The 24,488-nt window shown below is 48.1% G+C and overlaps 2 protein-coding genes across 4 annotated transcripts; both read right to left on the minus strand.

Moving 5' to 3' along the window:
- Nucleotides 1-122: 122 nt before the first annotated feature.
- On the minus strand, nt 123-7,505 carry LOC119822639 (glutathione S-transferase theta-3). The gene is made up of 5 exons (XM_038342093.2): nt 7,269-7,505; nt 5,311-5,398; nt 2,793-2,943; nt 1,958-2,134; nt 123-1,069 (listed from the first exon to the last, which is right to left on the minus strand). Exons 1-5 carry the CDS (start codon nt 7,378-7,380, stop codon nt 875-877), a joined length of 723 nt encoding a protein of 240 aa, XP_038198021.1. The 5' UTR covers nt 7,381-7,505; the 3' UTR covers nt 123-874.
- Nucleotides 7,506-8,995: 1,490 nt separating this feature from the next.
- Nucleotides 8,996-23,498, minus strand: LOC119823006 (glutathione S-transferase theta-1). Of its 3 annotated transcripts, none has more exons than XM_038342737.1 (5): nt 23,257-23,498; nt 22,337-22,424; nt 17,152-17,302; nt 10,889-11,065; nt 8,996-9,355 (listed from the first exon to the last, which is right to left on the minus strand). In XM_038342737.1, exons 1-5 carry the CDS (start codon nt 23,408-23,410, stop codon nt 9,245-9,247), a joined length of 681 nt encoding a protein of 226 aa, XP_038198665.1. In that variant the 5' UTR covers nt 23,411-23,498; the 3' UTR covers nt 8,996-9,244. The 3 variants fall into 3 exon arrangements, with proteins under 3 accessions (XP_038198665.1, XP_038198666.1, XP_038198668.1); XM_038342738.1 differs by having other exon boundaries at nt 8,996-9,362; nt 23,257-23,494; XM_038342740.1 differs by having other exon boundaries at nt 8,996-9,362; nt 23,299-23,485.
- Nucleotides 23,499-24,488: the final 990 nt, after the last annotated feature.

Here is a 24,488-nt window from a genome sequence, read left to right on the forward strand (position 1 = left end):
CTTGAAAAAAAAAAAACCCAAAAAAACAAAAAGAACCCCCCCACACACACACACACAAAGGCAATCTAGGTGTACTTACTAAAGGAAATGTGAGCAAATGAATTGAGAGACTCGACCATCACTGTTGTTCTATTAGCAATTTAGTTATTAGGTAATGCACAGACCAGAGGTCCTACAGCACAAGATTAAGTAGCCTGACAATTTGGAGCTAGAGACACTCAGAAGACAGCGGTCAGGGTAAGGAGACTTGGAACAAGCAGCACTGCTTGGCAGAATTTGGAAAGTCAGGACACTGTCAGAAACTTCCACCCTGCAAGGAACTTCATGAACCAATCCTACACCCCATTTATGGCAGGCAGCATCGCCCCAGAGGGAGAAGGACCCAGAGAACAAAGGCCTTCCGATCTGTGACAAGTGCTCAAGACAGGGGTCATAGATCCTGCCTGCCAAAACAGAGGAGGAGAAACACTGGGAACAAGGAGCCCAAAGGGGACCCATGGTGCCAAATGTCAAAAAATAGAGGAAGGGCATGGGGCGGGGAGCAACAGGAGAGCAGAAGAGGGGCCTGAAGTGAATGCAGCCAGAAAGGTGTGACTTGGAGGGTGGGACAAGCTTCAAAGTTCAATGGTTTGTAAAGTTTCAAAGCAAGTGTTTCCCCAGGGCTTTCCTGCAGCTCTCCCCAGAGGTCTGGTAAAAGCTGGAGGCACAGCACAAGCAGGGTGGGGACACAGAAGGAACGCTGACAATGCCTAAAGGAAGTTGTGGACCAGAGACTCCACGTCCTAGTGACAGCCAGGGGGACAGTCTGCCTCATCTCTTCACTTGCACAGCCCAGTGTCTTTCCTCGATGGCGCCACAGGTTCGGGCCACTCTCTCAATATAACAAACACTGCAACGAGTGCTTCAGTTTCTCCTTCAAGTCAGGATCCAAAGGAGGCATGTCCTTGGCCTTCAGGACAACTGCATGGGCCTCCTGGAAGAGGTTCTCCCCCACGGCAGCTTCCACGCGCTGACGCCAGGCATCCAGTTTGGGCCTGCTCTCGAAGATTTTGCAGCCAGCACTGACAGGCTGTGGGGAGAAGTCAAGTAGAAGAGGGGCTAAGTTCCACTATCTAGAAGGCAGCATGGCCTATTTCAGGATCCCCCCCACCCCGCTTCATTCCCCCCACCACATCGTCCCCCCCCTCCACCATGTGTGATGCACCTCTCAATGCCCCCATTGGAAGAAGTTATAAGGATTTACTTGATAATGCTAAGAAACGCGATGGTCAAAAGCTCAATCATAAATCAGGCATTTTATGCCACCCCCTTCCCAAGGCTTAGGAAGGAAATACTGGGGAAGAAGCGGAAAGAATATAAGAGCCGGCAGAAAAGGGAGAGGAGTCCTGGGGAACACTGACTTCCAGGAATGGAATGGTATAGCGTTTGCATATTATTGGACCCACTAGCATCCTGTCTGGGAGGGACAAAGGACACTTGGGGTCTCACCCCTCTCTGAGGATAAAGGGACATTTTTTTCTGTGGCCACTGGCAAGGCGCCCCTGCTTTTGTAAACAAATCCTCACCCATCCAGTAAACAACCTTGATGAAACTCGCTGAAACAGACAGACAGACAGACACACACACACACACACACACACACACACACACACACAAAACATGATAGTGGAATGGAAGCTACTGAGAGACGAGGAGGGGACAAGAGACAGTAAAGGGGTGAATCTGATCAAAATACATTATGTACATGTATGAAAGCCATAATGAAACCTATTATGTGCAATTAATATATGCTAATAAAATATTTTAAAATTCACATTATAGATGAAGACTCAGGCTCAGAGGGAAAAGTGACTTACCCAGGGACCCACAGCCAGGAGACAGCACGAGCAAGGGCTCCCCCGCCCCCCGCCCAGGCCTCTCCATCATCCAGCAGATTGCCCCAGTCCACAGCACTCACGTGCATCAGCTCTGTGATGGCCATCAAGTCAGCCACGGAGATATGGGGTCCCGTAAGGAAGGCCTGGTCCCGCAGGAACTTGTCCTCCAGCATCTGCAGGCACCTGTCCAGTTCAGCCAAAGTGGATGCCAACATCTCTGGGGGCACCGGCTGCCCCAGGAACTTAGGGAACATCATCTGGTGGACAGGCAAAAAAAAAAAAAAATTGGCTCTGCCCAACACTCATCTTTTCTTCGCTCTTACCACCCATTTCAGCTCCTAGGGCCTTCCCTCGCCTTTTTTCTACATTGAGTCATTCCTGGCTCTCAGGACCAAGACCTCAACACAAAGCCCTTCCCGGTGTAGCAGCTGCCATCCTGTCCCTACTCCGGATCCCCTTTTACTTCAAGTGGGACTTCTCAAGAGAGACGTGGTAGTTGATACACTGTGGAGGGGGTTTACTGGGCTAAAGCCAGTACTCAGGAGTGCCACTAGCATTAACCTATGACATTCCGTGATGGAATGCTAAGATCCCTAAGTTGAAAAGCTTAAATACATTTAATTGAAAATGTATTTGTTTTTATCCATTTCTTTTGAGTGCATGCACACATGCTCTCACACACGCATGTGCATGCCTCTCTCACCACACATGCTTGCGGGGGTCAGAAGGCAACTTGCAGGAACCGGTTCTCTCCTTCTACCATGCGGATCACAGGGATTGAACTCGGGTTGTCAGGCTTGCTGACAACTGCCTTTACACCCACTGAGACATACCACTGGCCCAAGAACTTTCACCCGAGAGCACCATCTCTGAAGCAGCCTGAGAGGGAACCCTGCCCTTTGTCCTGTGGCTCACCTTCTGCCACATGGCCCTGGTGCAACAACTCCGGAGGGCTGTGTGCTGCCACGACAGGTACTCATCCACACGGGCTCGAGCCTGAAGGTCCTGAGGGTACCAGTGGTCAGGGGTCTTGTACTTCCTACTCAGATAGAGCAAGATGGCCACACTGGAGGAAAGCAGAGGGGAGAACACACCCTGGTCATTCTTAAGTCACCTTGGTCCATAGCCAGAGTGTCTTGTGCCTGAATTTCCACGTGCCTTCTTATCCAGCCTGGGGACCCTTTCAAACACAAGGGGGATGGGAATTCTCTGCTCAGGTTCTCCTGAGGCTCTCCCTGCCCACAGGAAAGGTCCAAGTCTTTCCCTATCCCCCAATCCCTCCCTGTCCCCTAACTCCTTCACCCCAGCAGTGCCGGCCTCAGCCCTTCAGCCTGTACCCCTACATGGTCCTTCTGGCCAGGGCACACCTCCCACATACCTGCACACCCACACTGGAAGTTCCCACCTCTGCCGCAGGCCACCCTCCTAACCCCTCACTTGCAATCACACCCCGACCTGTGTCTCTTCCATCTGTCATGTCATTGCCATGCCTCCTGCCAAAATAAGAGTTCTTTGTGGGTCCAGATTATGTTCTGCTCAAGCTCCAAGGATAGACCTAGTGCTTCTGGGTGCTCGGCAGAAGGTGACTAAGTTCAACGGGTGAGCCTCTGGCTTCAAGGGAAGCTGCTCCCATTCCTCCCCCCCCCCCACCACAGGATATGTGGTAGATGTGGTATTTGCAGAGCCGGGTACAGCTGCTCTTCTTTGGCATGGTCTGTCCTTGGCACAGCCATACCTGATATGAACAGCAAAGGTGATAACACCAGCACAGCTGCTTGACAAGCTGAGCCGCATGATGGTCCCTGTGCCACCTTTGCTTTTCATCTCCACCTGTCACATACTTGGGGGACTTTATTTGTACAATTTGGAAATATTGGATTGATGGAAAATTTCTTATGAATCATTTATGTCTTCTCCCAGGAATGCTGCTTCTAAGCTTCCCCCAGGACAGTCCTGAACACACTACCCTTTCCACTTTGAGGGAGATATCCTTTTCTAATTGAAAGTCCTCCTTATGCCTTGAAGGTTGCAACACACAAAGAGAAGCCAGAGGTCTCTTTATGACGCTACAAAACATTCTTGAAACATCTGTTCCTATACCTATGCAGGAACAAGATATTCAAAACAAAGTAAACTCAAAAAGGTCAGCAAGATTCAGTGGGCTAGAGGACTTGGCCACAGATCAGATTGTAAACCTCTTTACACACACACACACACACACACACACACACACACACTATATATATATGTATGTATAGTGTATATGTATACATATATATATATATGTAGAAAGACGATAAAAGAATGAAGAATGAGATGGGAGCTGGGGAGATGGCTCAGAGGTTAAGAGCATTGCTTGCTCTTCCAAAGGTCCTGATTTCAATTCCCAGCAACCACATGGCGGCCCACAACCATCTGTAATGAGGTCTGGTGCCCTCTTCTGGCTAACTGTATACATAATAAATAAATAAATAAATAAATAAATAAATATTTTTTTTTAAGAAAGAATGAGATGTCAGGACTTCCCTTTCTTAGAAAAGTTAGCATATGCAGAGCTACTGTGGTGTCACATGACCAAGGAACAACAGAATGTCAGGACCAATCCTGGCATTTGACATACAGACAAATTCTATAAAGATATAAAATATAAACATTGTATTATTCCAGAATTTGAATAATAACCCTAGCAGCTTTGGTCTGAGAACTTTTCTTGGGCCCTCCTACCATTAAGAGTTGATAATACACTGCTTGGGACATGGCAGTATGTTCAGGCTGGCTTGGAGATTTTCTTTTGGTCTAGTGTCCTTGTAGCCACAAAAGCTACCGGCCTGAGATCAGGCTGTCATATGTCTCTAGAGTCTTAAAAATTGGGTCATGGCGACTAAAAGAGGAGGAAAGGGAAGTGAGGCAAAAACAGAAATGACATGATCTATGGTTTGGAACAACATGACTGTGTCCCTGCTTACTAAGGCTGTATAAATAAAGAAGCCCTCTGGCTGCCAGTCAGGCAGGCTGCAAGATTCTCCTGACCATCACGGCCTGGCTCACTTCCTTCCCTCACCAACTCCTTACATCCTCTGCTGGGACCAATGTCTCTGCCAGGGATGCGCTTCCTCTCTCTGTCTCTCCTAAGACAAAACTAAGACATGTTTGATTCCTCCCGCTGCTGCTCTTGCATCCGTCCATCAAGGAGCTGGGAAGCAGCCTATCCTCCTCCCCCCATACCCCTGGCTTAGTTTCCTCATCCAAAAATGCAGAGGGAGGCAGGCATACCATGTCTTCAAAAGCCCTACCTCAGCCCCGGGTATCTGTCTGAGTTTCATCCAATCCCACCCCTGGGGCTGACACAGAAGCCACAGCCCAAGTTTTTGGCAGTGGGCCCAGACAGGTGACCTGCCTCACACAGCTTGGCTGCAAGCCAGAAACACATTACCTCTCTGCCAAGGCGAAGTCCCCATCCTTCAAAGCGGGCACTTTCCGCAAGGGATTCACCTGGGCAAAGTCATCAGTGTAGTGCTGGCCTGCAGAGAGACCAGAATGGTCAGGAAGAGGACTCCAGGGCTGTCTGTAGCCTTCCCTCCACTCGGGCACCAGTTTTCCATACAAAGCCTCGGCGAAGAGGAAGCCACCGTGCTGGGCAGTGGATCACAGATATTGATCCCATCGCAGATCCATTTGTTTCCACCGCTGTGTCCACTTGGGTATGGGAACGAGGTGGTTCTGTGCAGTTATGGCCTACAGTCAACCCTTAGGCAGACACCCCAGTCTCATTCCTGGGCTCTGAACCATCTTCCTATCCCAGGCAAGAACTCGGTGGGGTTCTTTGTCCAGACCAGGTGACCTCCCAGAGCTCCAGCCCTCCCTCTTCCCAGTTCTCAGCTCAGTGTGGCTCTTGCCAGGAACAAGTACCCCATTCAGCCACCTGGCCCCTAGCAGCTCAATTCTTTCTTTTCTGTGCCAAGTCTTCAAAGCTCCTCCCCATTTGGGGTTCCCAGACAAAACTCATTGCCTCTCTCCTGATCACCGTGCCTAAGCCAGATCTGATGATACAAGGGGGGTTGCCCAGTCAATATGAGTTGTGTAAGCAGGCATTTGGTGAAGCCAGGGGTCTAGACTCATCTTCGGGCCTCTCTCTCTTTCCACTGAATGGATCCCATCACCTTGGTCCATCCTCCTTCTCCAAACTGCCTAGGTGCAGCCCCTGTCCTGCTGCCCAAATTGAAAGTCCCAAAGACAGCCAGTGGGAGGACTCAGCAGAACAATTAAGTTCTAAATTCTCTGCCTGTCATTCCCCCACCCCACCCCACCCCGCGTGACCACGTGACCGTGTCCAGTTGTAGCCCTGCCTCCACTGAGTTCTGCCGTAGGGGCTGTTTTTTTGTTTCTCAGGCTAACTAGAGCAACATTCCAGCTCCAGTCAAGAGAGCTGGCCTCTCCCACTGTCCTTTCACTGAACCCTCTAGCTCACAGCAAACACCCAGAACGCAAAGTTCTAGAAGGGGAGGTGGGGAGGTGGAGAACTAGCGAAGCAGGGCTGGCAAGCCTGTAATTCCAGCCCTGTGGGAAACTGAAGGATCCCGGGCTCAGGGTCTGAAGGGCTAAGAGTAAGTGCAACGCCTGGACAACTCAGCAACTCTGTCTCAAATAACAAGCACAGAGGGCTGGCAGTGTAGCTCAGTGGTGGCTACTGGTTTGGTCCCAGTAGCGCCAGGCGCGCGCGTGTACACACACACACACACACACACACACACACAGGATGGCAAGCAAGCCTGGCACTTGACTCTGGTAGGTGGGAGACACGCAAGAGTCCTAAGTGGAAGATCACACACCCAAGTAAACCAACTCTTTTCGGCCCCAGAATGCAGAAACGTGAGATGGGGATCCTCCGCATAGAAAATGAGTTAGTTCAGCCTGTTTTTTCCCGTGACAGGAGGTGGGATGTTCATACCCTGCCTCCGCCCCACCACCAGAGCTTCCACGGCGCCCTAGCATATGTTATTGGGAAGGATGTTATTCACCAGGCAAAGGGTCTCTAAAAATTCACAGCTGAGGGGGCTAGAGAGGTAGGCTACTCTTTCAGAGGACCGGCGTTCAGAGCCCAGCACCCACGACAGGTGGCTGACAATCTGTAACTCCAGGTCCGAAGGATTTTAAAAGCCCTCTTCTGGCCTTCCGGGGTACCCGTACACACACCTGTATACATACATAAAACAAAGAAACAAATAAGCTCTAAAAGAATCACAGCTCCTAACCGATACAACCGTTTCCTCACGGGAGCAACAAGCGTTTCCTCTCCTGTTTGCACCCTGGCCTGACCGTTCGCGGGCTACAATAGGCAGAGGTGCAGCATACACAAGGCTGCAGACTACCCAGCCCGCCAACCCGGCTCACCTTTGAGCAACTCTATGGTACGCAGCTGGAAGGGGATGCTGTTCTTCTTGGCGAAGATGTAGACAGCACGGCAGGGCTGGGACATCAGGTCCAGGTAGAGCTCCAGGCCCATGGTGGAGGCTGTAGGAGCAACCGCTGGCAAACCTCGGAAACTGACCTTGAGGGAACTGCCCCTGGGGAGACAGAGCTGGAACCAGCTACAACGGTAAACAGGAACTGCTGCGTCCAATCCCTCCGGGCGTCTTATCCCATACCCGAGCCAGAACTCAGCCTTTCCTCCCATTGGATGCTCATGAGAACTTTGGGCCAATCAGAAGCGGGCTGCGGATTAGTTCTGCATCCACCAACCTAACTGTGTACCTGGGTGCTCCTCCTCGTACCTCCGTGCTTAGGTCGAATGAGGAGCAGAGCATACTACTAATGGGGAAAGGGACGCGAAGGGCATTTCCATCGCTGAATTTAGGGGAAAAAGTGTTCATTTTCTCTCCGTTCACTCAGGGAGAGGGCTGAGAGAGGAGTGGCTTCAGAGATCATTGATGCGGAAAAGGGGAAAGTCTAACGCCTTCCTCCTTCTGGTCCCCGGGCCCACGAATCAGGATGGGGGTGATGTTTGGCCAAGTGTGCAAAGGCTAGGTCCACACCCTGTGAGGAAATGACCTGGCCGTCCCCATTATTATTTAATTCCAGCTAATCCTCTTCTAGAGGCTAGGGGGAGGGAGGATTGCAGATGTGCCTGGGATTGGATAAAACTTCTCCACCCAGTGCAAAAAGCGTTCAATAGCACTCACGGGCACCTAAGGCCTATATGACTACATCGTTTCGCAAGAGAAACTCCCCAGTCTCTCAAATGACAATTTTGGAAAACGTGTCTTGGCAAGACAATAGGTCGCTGGAAAAGCTGAGAACAGCTTTATCTTCCTGGTCCTAAATGTTTCCTGTTAAAGGGAGACCTATTCCCCCCAAAGTGTCTTCTTGTCACAGTGGAAGCTAGGCTGAGGGGGAGGGGCCCCTTCTCCATTTTCCCATTGCTTTCTTTTGGGGCTTACTAGCTCACCACAAGTTGCTTTTGTCTACCCTCCCACCCCCACCCCCACTATCCAGCCTCTCACAGCTCCTTCCCGGCTGCCTTCTAATCCACTCCCCCACCCCCAACAGCTAGACTGATCCCAGAATGCAATCCGAGCCCCACATTCCTGCTTCCAGTTTGTACCCGAGAGTTTGAGCATGACCTTTGACCAGGAGAGCTGCTGTGGGCTTTTTCTCCTCCTGATCAATTCTGTAGGTCAGGAAAGGCTGATCTATGAAGGGCGATGTCCAAGAGCTGGCTTGGCCAAGTGATGGGTTTGCATGCCTGCAGCTAAGGTACCTGCTGATGGCATTCTCCAAGAGCCAGAAGTCCGAAGGGCATTTGTGATTTAGCTTGTTCTGTCTGTTGTTGTTTTGTTTTGTTGTTGAGATACAGTCTCACGCTGTATCCCAGGCTGGAATGGATCCTCAATGTGTAGCCCAGGCTGGCCTTGAACTCTCAGTGATTCTCTCGCTTCATCCTTCCGAGTGCTGGATTACACGCATGAGTTACCATGCCTATCAGCGGTTTCATTCTCCACAGCCACGGGTGGGGGTGGGGGGAGGATCCACAAAGCCTGGGAAACGGAGTTGTCTTTGGGAAAGATGACTGGATCCAAATAGAGGAAGAGGTCAAATAAACAACACAGAGACGCTAAGGCTCAACTTGAGGCTAGGTTTATTATCCAAACTCAAAAAGTTAAAGCTAGCAATTTAGTCGTGGTCGTGTGTGGCTATCGTGGAAAGAGGGTGAAGATGGAGCCTGGCCTAAGAACCGTTGTGCTGTGAGGCTTTGTGAACTGCCACGGGTGGTGCAGGGAGGAGGGTCTGCCCTCAGTGGATCATGGTCAGCACCCTAGGCATCAGCTTCTGCTTTATGACGAGGCTGGCAGGTGGCGAGTCCTTAGCCTTCAGGATGACCTCATTGGCCTCACGGAAGAGCTCCTTTCCCACCACTGCCTCAACTCGATGGTACCACGCAGCCAGCTTGGGATGCCCTTCAAAGACGGGGCAGCCGCCACCTATAGGCTTTAACAAGAAGGGAACAGAACGGGGGTGGGTGAGCTTGTGGCTAAGTTTGGGTTGCTCACTTGACATACACAGAAAAGAGAGCACCCAACCGAGGAACTGTCTCCGTCAGATTGGCTTCTAGGAATGCCCGCATGGCATCTTCTTGACTGCTGACTGGTGTGAGAGGGCCTAGCCCACAGCGGATGGTGTCACCCCTGGGAAGATGGGCTTGGGCCGAGTGTGACCCTGGGAGCAAGCCAAGTTGCTTCTGTGGTCTCTCTGTTTCAGTTCCTGCCTTGAAGCTCCTTCCTTCCTCCTACCCTGGTTTCCCTTGATGATGGACTATAACCTATAAACTGAAATAAATTTTCTCTTCCCCAAGTAGTGTTGATGGGGGCGGAGGGGGCATGTTATTTCTCACAGGAACAGAAAAGCAAACCAGAATGAAAACCGGTGACAGAAGCGGAGCGTTGCTGTGATGGGTCCTGACCACGTTGATTTTAGCGGGAGGGTTGTGGAAGCGTTTGGAACTTGGGGCCAGAAAAGTCATCGAATAGTCAGAGGTGAATGGGTTCTTCTACGGCAGTTTGGAGAAACAAATGTTGAAAGAAATGCGGATGATGGAGACCCACAGTTAAGAGACTGGATTTTTGTTGGTTGTTTGTTTGTTTGCTTGCTTGCTTTTTGAGAAAGTTTCTCTCTGTGTCACCCTGGCTGTCCTGGAACTTGCTCTGTAGACCAGGCTGGCCTTGAACTCAGAGGCCTGCCTCTGCCTCCCGTGTGCTGGAATTAAAGGCATGTGCCACTACCACCTGGTGGCGAGATTTTGGATTTTTAAAGAGAACGTGTACTTTTTAAACCATCGGGCATTTCAAAAGACTATGGGACATTTAAAATTGTCCGGTGCTTTGTGATCCTAGATCTTGGGGACAAAGAAATGGAAGATGACAGAAGTGGAGTGTTCATGTGTCAGGCAGACAAGGAGAACACTGCACTGGTTAATGTTTTCCCCACTTGACACAAATGTAGATATTACCAAGGAAGGGCAAATTTCCACTGAGCGATGGTCTCCATCAGATTGGCCTGTGGGGATGTCTGTGGGGGTGCTTTCTTGATTGCTAATTGAGGTAGAAGGGCTCAGTACACAGTGCATGGTGCCATGCCTGGGTGGTGGGCCTGAGCTGTGTAGTTATATAAGAAAGGTAGCTGAGCAAACCACTCACTGGGCACAAGCCGGTAAGCAGCATCCCTTCATGATTTCTGCTTCCAGCTCCTGCCTTGAGTATCTGCCTTGGCTTCCCTCCATGCTGCAGTGTAACCAGTAAGCCAAATGAACCCTTTCCTCCCAAAGTGGTTTTTGGGTTAGCGTTTGACACGGCAACCGAGGAGCAAACTAGAACAGCCAAGGACACACATGAATCTGGAAGGAGTCTCCGGAGACATAGGAACAGATCTCTAACTAGTGAGGGTTAGCAAAACCGGGACTTCTGTAACTAGCCAGCACTCGCTGTACCTTACAGGGCCGCTCCTTTTAGAGCACTCACATGCATTAGCTCTGTGATGGCGACCAAGTCAGCCAGGGAGATGTGGGGCCCAACAAGGAAGGCCTTGTCCTGGAGGAACTTGTCCTCAAGCACCCGTAGGTTCACATCCAATTCCGCCAGTGTGGCTGCCAGCATCTCAGATGGAACCTGCTCACCCAGGAAAACAGGGAACATCACCTGGTGGGTAGATAGGCAAAATAAGGAATTGGCACCAGCTGAGCCTTGGGAGCAGGAAGTCAAGTCTCCCAAGTCGGGAGCTGCCTTTTGGGCCTGTGCCCCTTCCTTTGGGACTGTTCAGACCTGCAGGGAAAGGTCGCCCAAGTGATTCTTTTGTTTAGAAATAAATAGTCCTGTTTCCACACCTCTGGGCCTCAGAAAGAATCATTCTTTATGAGTGACTGCAATGGAGACCTGAAAAATAAATAAAACGAATTATTTTTGAGGAAAGAAGATAGGTTAAGAACCATGGTCATGTGCCACACATGGTTGAGAATAAGTGGTTATTTTGTCTTACAAATATCACATGTTCTCACAACAGGAATAATGTGGGTCAGTCACTCGGACAGCCTCTTCATACAACCAAGGGGCAAGGTAAACACAAGATCATACGGAAGCACAAAAGACCCTAACTGAAGCAATCCCAACCAGAAGAGCAATACTGAAGTATCACAGTGCCCGGCCTCAAACTAACCTACAGAGCTACAGTAACAAAAACAGCACAACACTGATACAAAAACAGCCATATATGCCAATACATGCCAGTGCAATAAAACAGAGGACCCAGAAACAAACCCACACGGCTACAGTCTCCTAATTCCTAATGAAAGGTTAAAAACATAGGTAGGATAAAAGCAGATATCTATTTGTAAAAGGATGGAACTAGATCCATATCTTTTACCCTGTACAAGAATAAATTCAACATGGATCAAAGACATTGGCATAATGAAGAGTCAAAGCGTAAGAATAGAAATGTAGAATAAGAATATAGAAATAAAGAAATATAAAGTTTGCCGGGCGGTGGTGGCGCATGCCTTTAATCCCAGCACTCGGGAGGCAGAGGCAGGCGGATCTCTGTGAGTTCGAGGCCAGCCTGGTCTACAAGAGCTAGTTCCAGGACAGGCTCTAAAAAAGCTGCAGAGAAACCCTGTCTCAAAAAACCAAAAAAAGAAAAAAGAAAAAAAAAGAAATATAAAGTTCTAAGCCTAGGAGAACGAAAGCAGGCTGTCAGCAGCTTAAGGATTAACAGTGGGTTAGTTTGCTTTTTGACCCACAGTTCTGTCTGCAGGGCTGAAGCGGCCCTCTGCAAACTGAGGGTCAGCTTTTAGATAACCCCTCTGACCACTCATGGCCAGCAATTGATGTGAACTGACTTAACCTTTCAATGATCGGATGCACCTGACTTTTTGGTTGTTCATTTTCCCATACCTTTCCCTGCTACGCAAAACTGGCAGTATCAGGGGGGAGTGTAGAGCTTTGGTAAGCATCAGCAGGAAGCACCAGAGAGAAGCAATGGGCGAAATACAAACACTAGTTCAACTGAAAAACCCCTCAATGGAAATTGTAAAAAAGGCAATTTGTACGTGAGTTTTACCTCGAGACTGTAAAACTTTTGTTCATGCCTAATGCCTGCTTCTTGCTATAAAAAGAGGAGCTCAGAAACAGCCCATTGCCACGGGCATACAAGTCCATCTGTGGCTGTGGTCTCAGCTAGCTGATAAGCTTTTGTGCCCCATGGAGATTTGATTCTTTTCTTTCTCCTGAAATAAAGTTTGCTCCCAGTTTATGGGACTTTGGTCGTCTGTCCCCCACCTTTGTGCGACCCTCGCCAACCCAACAATAAGACATCAGACATTGAAACTGGCAGAGAAAAAGAAAAAAAAAAATCATAAGTAAAACACTTCAAGATATAGGCATAGACACGGACTTCCTGAGGACTCCTGTAGTATAAGAATAATCCTAAAACTTGACAAAAGCGAAGCAAAGAAAACAATCACTGGAGTAGACAGACAGTCGACAGGATAGGAAAAAAAATCTGCCAGCTATACACCAGACAGAGTGTACAGCTTCTAGATTCTAAACTAATACAACAAACTGCAACAAGGAAACACTAAAAAATTCCAATCAATGAATGGGCAAGTGAACTGAGAATACAGTCCTCCAGAGAACTTCAAAGGGCCAATTCTCTTGAAAAGCGGAGCCAGCGGTTGGTCCCATATCCATGCACATCCAGGCAGCACCAAGTGGACTCAGTGGGCGTAACAAAAACAAACAAACAAAAAAGCACATGAATTTTGTAGGGAAAAGTGTTGGGGTGGGGGTGGGGGAGGTATTAGAGAGGAGAAAATGGGGATAAATTTGATCAAAACACATTGTATGCATTTATAAAATTCTCAATAAAAAAGAAAAGAACAAAACAAGCTTTTCAACGGCCTTAGCATCAGGGAAATAAAAACCTGCTTTGAGAGATTATATCTCGCTGCTGTCAGAACAGCTATCGCCAAAATAAACAAACAAGGAAATATGATAGGGTCTGGGGAGACAGCTCAGTTGGGAAAGTGATTGGCACATGAGCTTGAGAACCTGGCCAGATCCTCAGCACCCACATAAAAAAATGGGGGAGCTCCAGGTCCAGCGAGAGACCCTGTCTCAGGACGTAAGTAGGGTCCCTAGGGGAAGACACCCAATGCCCACCTCCTGCTCTACACACATGATTCCGCACATGTAATATACACACAAATGCATTAAATTAATTAAAACAAAGAGAAGCCAAATGACCATAAATGTTGGTGGGGATGTTGGGAAAGATTTCTTATATGCTGCTCGTGGGAGCGTAGCCTCCTACAGGCGTTATGGAACTCATTGTGGAGGTACCTTAGAAAAGTACAAACACCGGGCTGGAGAGATGGCTCAGAGGTTAAGAGCACTGGCTGTTGTTCCGGAGGTCCTGAGTTCAATTCCCAGCAAACACATGGTGGCTCACAACCATCTGTACTGAGATCTGGCGCCCTCCTCTGGCGTGCAGGCATACATCGAGGCAGAATGTTGTATACATAATAAATAAATAAATCTTTAAAAAAATAAAAAAAAGAAAAGTACAAACAGAACGATCGCAGGACCCAGCGATACCACACCTGGGGGTTTATCAGCTATAAGGAGAAAGAAATCATAACAGACGCAATCGATTATTTTAAGCAAAATGAGCCAAACTCATATTGTGCGCATGTTATGTGTGTATATGTGTGTGTGTATGTGTGTATGCATGCATGCCCATGCATGTTGTTCATAAAAGTAGAAAGAGGGCATGCATGATAAGAGAAGAAATCTTAGGGAAATGGGAAAAACAGAGTAACAGGGTATGCATGACATGAACGCAAAAAAAAAAAAAAATAAGTGGGGGTGGGGAACTAATGGGTGGTGAGATGTCCTGGCAAAGGCTCTTGCTGCCGAGCTTGGCGAACTGGGTTCTGTCCCTAAGACCTATACGGTAGGAAAAAGCCAGCTCCCAAAAGCTGGCCTCTGACATCCACACTTGCACTGAGGCACACACCACATGCCCGCGCACATGTGCATGTACACATACACACACATACGCACAAAAAAAGGCCACAATAAACAGACAAAAAAAAGTAAGTTTTAAGAACGGGGGTAGGGGATCAGCAAGGGTAGAGGAGGAAGACAAGGGAGAGGAGTGCAGGAGTGGGTGAGTCAAAGCAAGTAGGTATGGGAAGGCCAGAATAAAAGGCCAGCCTGGTCTACAAGAGCTAGCTCCAGGACCGGCTCCCAAAGCGACAGAGAAACCCTGTCTCGAAAAACAAACAAACAAATAAACAAAAAAAAGCCATCGCTTTGTGCACAGGTGAATGGCCAGGTTGGTCACATAAGCTCCAGGATTGAACTTTGAACGGATAGAATCAGCTAGATAAGGAAGTTTAATATAATAAGCCTTACTGCTATTGCCTCACTAGTAGTATTAATCCATAAAATTGATTTTCCCCTGTAGCTTAATCATACAAAACAGCTAATAGCTGACATGTCATGGAGTCTTGTGGGACATATTTTATTTGACCTAAACCAGAGGTTTGGCTTTGTTTTTATTTTGAGACAAGCCTCGTGTAGCCCAGGCTATGATTATAGCTGAGGTTGGCCCTTAAACTCCAGGTCCTTCTGTGTTTCTCTCTGCCTCTGCCTCTGCCTCCTAAGAACTTAGTTGGGTGTGCGCCACCCACCCAGCTCCAAACTGAGGTCCCTTTTCACCCCCAGAAAAATAACTTATTTTCTGCTTCTGATGTCCAGTCTTATGACTCTTGTGTAATCGTCATAAGAAATTGTCTCCTCCCCTGCCTCTCTTTTTTAGACACTGGCATACTATGTAGCCCAGGCTATTCCCACAGTCTTCCTGCCTCCACCTCTCAAGTGCTGGGATTACAGCAGGCACCATCACCAAACGCAGCTAAAACCATTTTTGGAATTACCTCTACTGGGCCAGTACAAAGTCATGAACATTGAGTCTGGAAGGACAGTACACTCAGCAATATTACTGGCAAAGCGGTTTTCTCTAACCTCCATGGTGTCTAATTTCAAACAATTCAAAATATGTATGTATGTATGTATGTATGTATGTATGTATTTTGGGTTTTCAAGACAGGTAACTATGAAGCCTGTCCTGAAACTTGCCATGTAGACCAGGTTGGCCTTGAACTCACAGAGATCCGCCTGCCTCTGCCTCCCGAGTGCTGGGATTAAAGGCATGTGCCACCACTGCCTGGCCAATCCAAAATCTTAATTGTTGAGAGCTGTACTGACCCATCCCAGGCTTTCTCAGAGGCCCGGATGAAAGGACAAAAGGAACCTAGTTTTGTGTCTTGCCCAGGAGCAGACTTAGCAAGGCCAGTCTGGGGCTGGGGACAAGATCTAGAAGGAGTTAAAGTATCAGTTCCTGGGAACTTGGCTTTTCCCCACAAAGAGACTGGAGCTATGGGTCCCAAGGCCGCTATGTGCTTGTTCTGCTGTTGAGACATCCTGTGTTCCCTTTGTGCAACATCTCTTGATTAGCCTCCTGCTGGCTTCGTCCCATCGCGTGACAGTTTCTGCTGACTCCGCTCTGTTTCTCCCCCAGAAATATTCATACTCCTTAATAAGCTTGCTTGGCAAAAAAGACAGCTTGTGCAGGACCTCATGACCCCAGCTTACCTATCTCCTCGTCTCCTGGCCAACTCCCACTTAGAACTGTCACTGAAGAATGACTGGTCTAGGCCACTCAGTAGCCAAGTCCACAGGCAGCTAAATGGCATCTGCCTGGGTTTTCCTGTGCCGTGAGAGAACACTCTCCCAAAAGGAACGTAAGGAAGCCAGGCTCACAGTGCAGGGAAGGTCGTGGCAGCAGGAGCTCCAGGGAACCAGTCACGTTGCGTCCACACAGAGTGATGAATGTGCTCAGCTCATATTCGCTCTCCCCCTCCTCACAATCTTTTGAAGATTTTGTTTTTATTTTATGTGTGCAGGTGTTTTCTCCACATCTATGTCTGGGCACCATATATATCTCTAGTGCCCACAGAGGGCTCAAAAGGAAATCCATCAAATTCTCTGGGACTGCTACAGCCGTATGGGTGCTGGGAACCCAACCTGGGGCCTCTAGAAGAGCAGCCAGTGCTCTTGAGCTTTTGCTTTGGGCTCCATTTTCTCTTTCTTAATACAATCCAAGTCCAGGAAACGGTGCTGCCCACAGTGAAGGAGTCTTCTCATCTCAATCAAGCTAGTCAAGACAATCCCCCAGATGTTCCCAGATGCTTCCAGATGTTCCTCTCTCAGAGGATGCCAGATCCTATCAAGTTGACAACCAAGATTAACCATCATAACAGCTAACAAACTTACACGATGGCCATTCATGATTTTTGTTTGTTTGTTTGTTTTTGTCTCTACTGGAGTGAGGAAACCACTTTGCTTCTGTAACATTCGCAAATCACAAACAACTACAAAAGTGTACTTACTTCCTATGTAAAGATTAGAAATTTCCCTTTAACTTGTCAGGCTGAGGGGGAAACGGGCACCGTCTCTCAGGCCTGGATCATTAACGACAAGAGATTGCTTCAAAGTCTCACAATTATAACTGGCCTAAGACTGATCAATACAGTCAATCCTGCAGGGAATCAACAGTGATCTGTTAAAGCCTTAACGTCTGGCTTTACGGGGAGAAGAAAGAGGGCAGCAGGATTAAAACAGTTACATCTTTACTACCTTCCCTTCCCCCACATTTCCAGTCTCACCTTATGCCACAGGGCCCGGAGGCAGCTTCTCCGAAGGGTTGTATGCTGCCATGCCAGGTACTCATCCACGCGAGCACGGGCCTGCAGGTCTTGGGGGTACCAGTGGTCAGGAACCTTGTACTTGTGCGTTAGGTAGAGCAGGATGGCCACACTGTGTAAGCAAAGGAGCAAGGTGGCTAGTCAAATGCCACTGGATTGACTCGACGCCCAGTACTTTTGTTTTTTAAAGATATACCTATATCTGTGTGTGTGTGTGTGTGTGTGTGTGTGTGTGTGTGTGTGTGTGTTGAGTGCTCTATCCGCATGTTTGCCTGCATGCCAGAGAAGGCATGCGATCTCATTACAGATGGCTGTGATGCCAGATGGGAATTGAACTCAGGCCCTCGAGAAGAGTAGCCAATGCTCTTAACTGCTGAGCCATCTCTCCAGCCCCTACCTTTTCTGATCTTTCTAACAATTTGCCAGTCTGAGCCTCTTTTTCAGAACATGGAAAGTAGGCTCAGAAAATGGAAGAGCCTTGTTCGGCAGGGACACCCAGTTCTTAGTATCAGAATTGAGCCTTGTCTTCCTGAGGTTGGCTCAAGACAATTCTACCACTGGGCAAAAATCTCACCACTGAGTGTGTCCCGCCAAGGGCTGAGTTTCTGAGTACAGGGCCCCACAGCTTCCTGGAGAAGAGGCATCCAAGCAGAGCTTTGAGAAAACTTGGTTTTGTTTTATTCCACGTCCACTCTCATCCTTCAGCCTTCAGACAGCCTCAGATGGCCTGGTAGTCCCAAAAGGCTCTCTCAGTTCTCCCTTTGTTCTTTGAGACAGCCTAGGCTAACCTCAAACCCCAAATCCTCTTGCTTCACCCTCTGGGCGGTGGGCATGAGTCATGTACCTGGCCCTCTGTTCCTTGTGGTACTCCTTATGGTAAGGGTCAGGTTGGTTCTTTAAAATCTTACTCAGACACTTGGGGCACTGTAAGATCCTGGAACCACAACACAGAAAAGACTGCCTGGAACTCTCTTCCTGCCTTGGGTTATGCCAGCTACTGTGAAGGTGGACTCTAAAGGACACTTGAAGACAGGCCATTTGTGGTCATATGAAAATTCCAGCCGTGCTGCCTGGAAGAAGTTTAAACCAACTGAGTCACTTAGCAGTCCTGATCCATCCACAGAAGAAGCAAGATGTGACTACCTCGCTGAAAAAGGTACCGAGTCGTGTGGCTAGATAAGAATAATGGACTAATATAAGTTATAAAAGTTAATAAGAGGCCTGAGATAATGAGCCAATCAGTTTATAACTAATGTAGACATCTGTGTGATTTCTTTGGGACTTAATGACTGTGGGAACTGGGCAGGACAAAAAACTCAGTCAACAAATGGTGCCCATGTGGACAACTGCATCCACATAAAGCGTGACAAAGCTTGGGAAGTAATTCTAGAAAAAAAAAAAAGAATAGAGTTAAGCACGGCTTATTGATAGCAGCATTTTCTCAGGTGGGCTCTGTTTGCTAGAGGCAAATGTGTCTCATTTAAGAGAGGCTTCCTGACTCAGCTTTAGCTGTAAAACCTTGCAGCTCTTTTAAGAGGCCATAAACACTTAAATGGTGTTGATGAAAGCTGACTGCATGCTTTTTGGTTTTTAGTTGTACCAAGAATAAAGCTGCACCGTTTTAAAATGCTGGCTTTCTGGGCCGTCCTGCCAGTGCAAACTCTGATTCTTTCAGGCAGGAGGTCTGGCTACAGAGCATTTGAGTGTGGTTTGTGAGCAGAGTGCTGCAGCTTGCTTGCTGGCAGGAACCTTGAAATGCCATAGAGTTGTGGCAATAAATGTGACTACAACCGGTACCTCCGCCATGAGGCCATAATCTCAGTAAGCTAAGGAATGGGGTAGATCCAGGCATCAAAGCCTCAGCTTTAATTCTCTCCATATTGCTTAGCAAATTAAAGACTTGCATGGTCAGAAAAGAGAGAGAGATACACTAAAGAGAGATTCAGAGTTGAGGAAAACCTCTAAATGTTTTACAGTATGTTAAAAATATATGCAGGATTGGGAGAGAAAAGAAAAAGGTTAAAGTCATTAAAATAAAAAAGAAAGAGAGTAGTTGGGTTTGGTGGTACACACCTTTAATTCCAACACTTGGGAGACAGAGACAGGCAGATCTCTGTGAGTTCAAGGACAGCCTGGTCTACAGAGGGAGTTCCAGAACAGCCAAAGATACACAGAGAACCTGTCTCAAAAAGTCAAAAATTAGAAGTAAAAATAAAAGAAATAGAGGTTAAAATAAAGCCATGTAAAGATGAAAAACACACAAAGAGTCTGGATACTCTATGTAATTATGCTCTCTTTGAATTGTTTGAATGCTGAGGAAGGAACAACAGCTGCTAAAAGATATTTGCTTATAAATGCTGCTGAATTAATCTAAGACAGGTATTTTGAAAATATCTTGACTTCAAAATTGAAGTCAAAAGGTATGTTACTTTGGAGAAGAGGTTTTGCTTTTGTTTCCCCAGAAAATGAGAGGCTATGGATTTATTCTGAGTTAAAAAAAAATCAGGTTTGATCTAGGAAGATCACCTGAGAAATCTCTGGTTGGAACAGATGGCCTGGATGTTTGAGTTCTACCTCCAGAACAGATTCAAGATGCTGCCTGAGATGATCAAGCCTCACAGGATACTCCAATCAGGACTTGATCACAATTCTAAATTTTCTTTAGGTTCCTATAAGATTATCAGCACCCCTAACCAGCAGGAAGTAGCCTGGAAAACTCCACCCACATTCCTAAAAAATGGACTACGGATATTTTCCTTTGTTTAAAAAAAGGGAGGGGAAGTGGTGTGGGACAGTGGTCTGTATTCTGTCAATTATATTTTAAATAAACGCTGATTGGCCAGGAGCCAGGCAGGAAGTATAGGCAGGTCAATGAGAACAGGAGAATTCTGGGAAGAAGGAAGCCCATTCCTCTGCAGTTCTGATCCATCCACAGAAAATGCAAGATGTGACTGCCTCGCTGAAAAAGATACCGAGCCATGTGGCTAGCATAGATAAGAATAATGGGCTAATATAAGTTATAAGAGTTAATAAGAAGCCTGAGATAATGGGTCAATCGGTTTATAACTTAAAAAAAAAAAAGGGAACTCTCCAGCCTGTTGAGCTGCCTGAAGGCTGTGCAGTGTGTCCCAGGTTCCCAGCCATGCTGGGGTGGTCTTTAGTGATGTAGCTGTCTGTTTTGTAAGTATTCCCTCACCCATACTGTTATAAGAAACCCCAACAAAACTCATTGGTTAACCAAGTTGGACTTTGGTGATGAAGGGACTCTAGCTGGCCTGGAATTGACAAGCATGGTGCTGACAGGCCTTGCCCTTCCCCCTTCCCTTCTCCTTGTAAACCAAGATTACATCCCTAAAGCTAGCCACCAAGGTCTATTCCCTTCTTTGGATACTTTCTTATGCCAAACTCATTCTTAAGGAGGGAGTACCAAATTCCAGCAATCAGAAGCCCCCTTTGATTAACCTAATTAACATGCTCCATCAAAATATCCTACAGCATCCTAGCCCATTCTAACATAGACACCCCCTTTCTTAACTCTTAAAAATTACACCTGCAAGGGCATCTGTTGCTGTTTTTCTGCCTGAGTCAGAAAGCAAACACTGTAACTTTTCTTCCCTGTTTAGTAAAGAATCTCTATGAAAACAGGTGTTTGGGTATGTTTTATACCTAATCCAGGGTCTGAGAGGGGCCTCCAGTGTGTGTGTGTGTGTGTGTGTGTGTGTGTGTGTGTGTGTGTGGCGGGGGGGTCTCCTTCAGGTGTGTCATGGGCCCTTTATCTGAAGTGAATAGATATGTGTAAAATGTCACACAACATACAATTGCAGCACCCAAGAGGAAGAGGCAGGCAGGCAGAAGTACGACTTTGAGACCTGACTAAGCTATCGAATAATAAGGCCTTGTCTAAGACAGAGACCTGCATCCACAAGCCAGCTCAATGCCTCAGTTTTCCAAGTAGGACAAGCTCTTTGTGCTAAGTGTTCAAAATCACCTCTGAGGAGGGCTGCAGGTTCTTAAGAGTCACAGACCTTCCCAGGGTGACGATGACAGGCAGAGGGGACATGCAGAGACGGCAAGCTGTCCCTGGTTAGTGCCAGCTATGGTGCAGCTCTCTGCAAACTGAAGGGACCTAGGACAGCAGGAGCAACAGGACGAGAATGCGGTGTCTTTGTTGGACTACGTTGATCATGAGACACCAGAAATGAGTCCCAAAGCATATACTCTAGATACCCCTTGCTATGGGACAGGTGACTTCTGTGACAAAAGAGACAGAACGGAGAAAAAGGTTTAGCTTCTCTGAAGAGGGACATTGCACCATCTTGGGACATGCCAGGATATAAAACATCTTTATCTCATAAGGGAGCCCCAGGGACCCCAGTACTTGAGAGTTCAGGAAGCTCCGATGTTACAGGCCCTGTTTACACCAGCTGGGCTAGAGGATAGCGCCCATGGTGGGGTAAGTGTACCACCTTCCCTGACCCAGGGTATTTTAATCAACAACCACAGCCTGGTACAGAAGTCAAGTAGATGTATTATATTCCCCCAAACCAGCTCAGTGAACTTGGGCAGTGGTGGGCAGGGTCCTGGGTTCCAGCGCCCACTCTGTAGGATATGAGGCACAGCAGCCCTTCGCCTCTAGGGCAGAGGTTCTCAGTTGCAGGTGTGGCCCCATTTGGGGTAGAACGACCCTTTCATCGGGGTTGCCTAAGACCATTGGAAATATCAGGTATTTACATTATTATTCATAATAACAATAATATAATAAACAGTAACAAAATTAAAGTTATGAAGTAGCAATGAAAATAATTTTATGGTTGGGGGGTCACCACAGCATGTGGAACTGTATTAAAGGATCACAGCATTAGAAAGGTTGAGAACCATTGCTCCAGGGAGTTTAGATTCCAAGTGTATGTCTGCATGAGTTTGCATGCACACAGACACTATGAGGGCAGTGGATCCCCAGAACTGGAGCTATGAATGGCTGTGAGCTGCCTCTTATGGGTGCTGGAACCAAATCCAGGTCCTCTGCAAGAGCAGTAGGTGCTCTTAAGCACTGAGCCATCCCTCCTGCTCCAGCTCCCTAGTTTATAAGGGTTACAACAGGCTGATTCCAGTAAAGCTTGGCAAAAGCCCCCAGGGCCCCCCTTACCTCTCGCTCAAGGTGAAGTCATTGTCCTTCATGGCTGGTACCTTCTTCATGGGGTTCACCTGGGCAAATGCATCGCTGAGGTGCTCACCTGCAGATAGTCCAGCATGAGGGGGGTGGGAGTAGACGCTGGGCCAAGGTTCTAGGACGCCAAACACTAAATTCATGGTTCTTCTCGGAACTAGGCTGCCCTGCCGGCTAATGGGAGCTACATGGGAAATGCAGACAGGGCTGCCTTGAGAGGAGAGTTGAGCCGCCCCTCGCCCTTGATACAAAACAGACTTCACACTCTATTGACAGGTCCTCCAGGGACTTGCCCCTGAGACAGCCCTGCAAAGTGTTCCCAGTGTCCCCTGAAACCCTAGTCTCTGCTTGAATTAGCTTAGATTCATTTTCTTCCTATTAATGCAGCCAGATGAACGTTTCTAAGATTGCGGCCTTGCTGCTCAGCCCAACAGACGTCAGTGGTTCCCACTCCCTTGGCTGTCACCCTCCTTTCTTTTCCTGGTGAAAATCTGTCTCCCTCTGCACCCTTATTTTTGACAGCCAACTTGAGCACGGCTTTGTCGTTCCCCGACCCCCAACCCCCTACATCAGGTTCTGCAGGGGCAGCGCCTGGGGGCGGGGAGGTGAAGTTTCAGACGGAGAGACAAGCGGTGAGACAGCATGGGGATACCACAGCGACTTAAGCAACACCATTCTGCTACAACGCTGTCTTGCCGGGTTTGGGGCTCCCTCAGAGGCCAGCAGGGAGGAGGCTCCGGCCTGTTGAAACCGAATAGCATGCAGACCGAGCCGTCTATTCCACGGAACAGCAGTTTGCGGGGTCTCCCTGGTTGCTCTTTTCTCACTTGGTCTCTAAACCAGAAAAAAAACCTAGGAAGGGGGCGGTGCAGAAAGGAATCCCCCCAAGCTGGGCTTGCCTCCCCCATCTCTCAGCTCTCCAAAGCCGGAGCCCTGCCCACCCTTGCGCAGATCCACCGTATGCATCTGGAACGGGATGCCGTTTTTCTTGGCGAAGATATAAATGGCCCGACAGGGCTCGGACAGCAGGTCTAGATAGAGCTCCAGGACCATGGCACAGGCGGCAGGAACCAATTCCGTAACTGGCCAAACTCTGAAAAAACAGAGTTTTTTTGAACAAAACCAAGACTCGACGTCTGAGGTCGCGTCTAGGCTTAGTGTGGCCACGCCTCCACTGGGCGGATTCTGGAATCCGGCCCTTTTTTCTAAAGGGAAACCGACCTGAGCTTGTGTTCCCAGAGAAAGGCACCCAGAGTCTAGCATGGGTGAGACAGAAAACGCTGCTGACCTCTCCTGAGAGGGCAGAGGAAATGCACAGGGGCCGACAACTAGTCCTTCTGTGACTGGTTTATTTGATGGCAAAATTTCTTCAAAGGCATCCTCTCCCTGTTTAGTGTGTTAGAATTTCCAATCGTCCCCCGTTCACAAATGGGAAAACTAAGGTATTGCTTGATAGACACAAAAAACCTACGCCCAGCAGGTTCCTCCTAGGCCTACAAACCAAAGATACGTATGTCAGCAAGCAGCAAACATTCTGCCTGTGCCAAGTACGCCGTGGTCCCTAGTGACATTCCCATCGCAGCCTTGGCGTTCCACAAGGTTAGCCTCCCTGTTCATGAGAACGCTGGGTTCCCCATTCCTCGAGCATCTTAGCCCCCTTTGGACTGTGATAGCAAAGTACCTTGGATATAGATTTTGAACAGGGCAGACTCCGTGTCTAGCGAAGGCTAGCTCTCTGCTTTACGGTGGGCGAGTCTTTGCTACCCACATACACAGTGGAAGGGACATCCAGGTCCCTTTCATAAGAAGTAGAATCCCCAGATCTAATCCCTTCGCCCCCAAGGCCCCACCTCTTAATACTATTTCCAGCAAATTAATTTAGGGGCAGCACCACTATTCAAACCGCCACACTGGGTTTGTGTCTTCCTTCCTTTCAGCCTCAGTTTCTCCATCTTTAAAATGACTGTAGTCCTTGAAAGCCCAGCAGTCTGGACTCCTCTGGGAGCCATAAACTCTTGGTCTGCACCTTGTTGTTAAAGGACAACCCCCTTCCCAGAGCCTACCTTCTAACTGGGCAAAGGGTGTCGGTGTTACCCGTTATCTTAAGACAAGTCCAGGTGACACTGCCAGC

The sequence above is a fragment of the Arvicola amphibius genome, chromosome 9, assembly GCF_903992535.2.
Source record: "Arvicola amphibius chromosome 9, mArvAmp1.2, whole genome shotgun sequence".
In the NCBI taxonomy this organism is placed as follows: Eukaryota; Metazoa; Chordata; class Mammalia; order Rodentia; family Cricetidae; genus Arvicola; species Arvicola amphibius.

Coding starts and splice junctions, on each gene's coding strand:
- LOC119822639 (XM_038342093.2), bottom strand. CDS start 7,380: ATGGGCCTGGAGCTCTACCTGGACCTGATGTCCCAGCCCTGCCGTGCT. Junction 5,399..7,268: donor TACCATAGAGTTGCTCAAAG/GTGAGCCGGGTT, acceptor GTCTCTCTGCAG/GCCAGCACTACACTGATGAC. Junction 1,070..1,957: donor CCATCACAGAGCTGATGCAC/GTGAGTGCTGTG, acceptor TTCTCCCCACAG/CCTGTCAGTGCTGGCTGCAA.
- LOC119823006 (XM_038342738.1), bottom strand. CDS start 23,410: ATGGTCCTGGAGCTCTATCTAGACCTGCTGTCCGAGCCCTGTCGGGCC. Junction 17,303..22,336: donor GACTTCACCTTGAGCGAGAG/GTAAGGGGGGCC, acceptor TTGCTTACACAG/TGTGGCCATCCTGCTCTACC. Junction 9,363..10,888: donor CCATCACAGAGCTAATGCAT/GTGAGTGCTCTA, acceptor TTCTTGTTAAAG/CCTATAGGTGGCGGCTGCCC.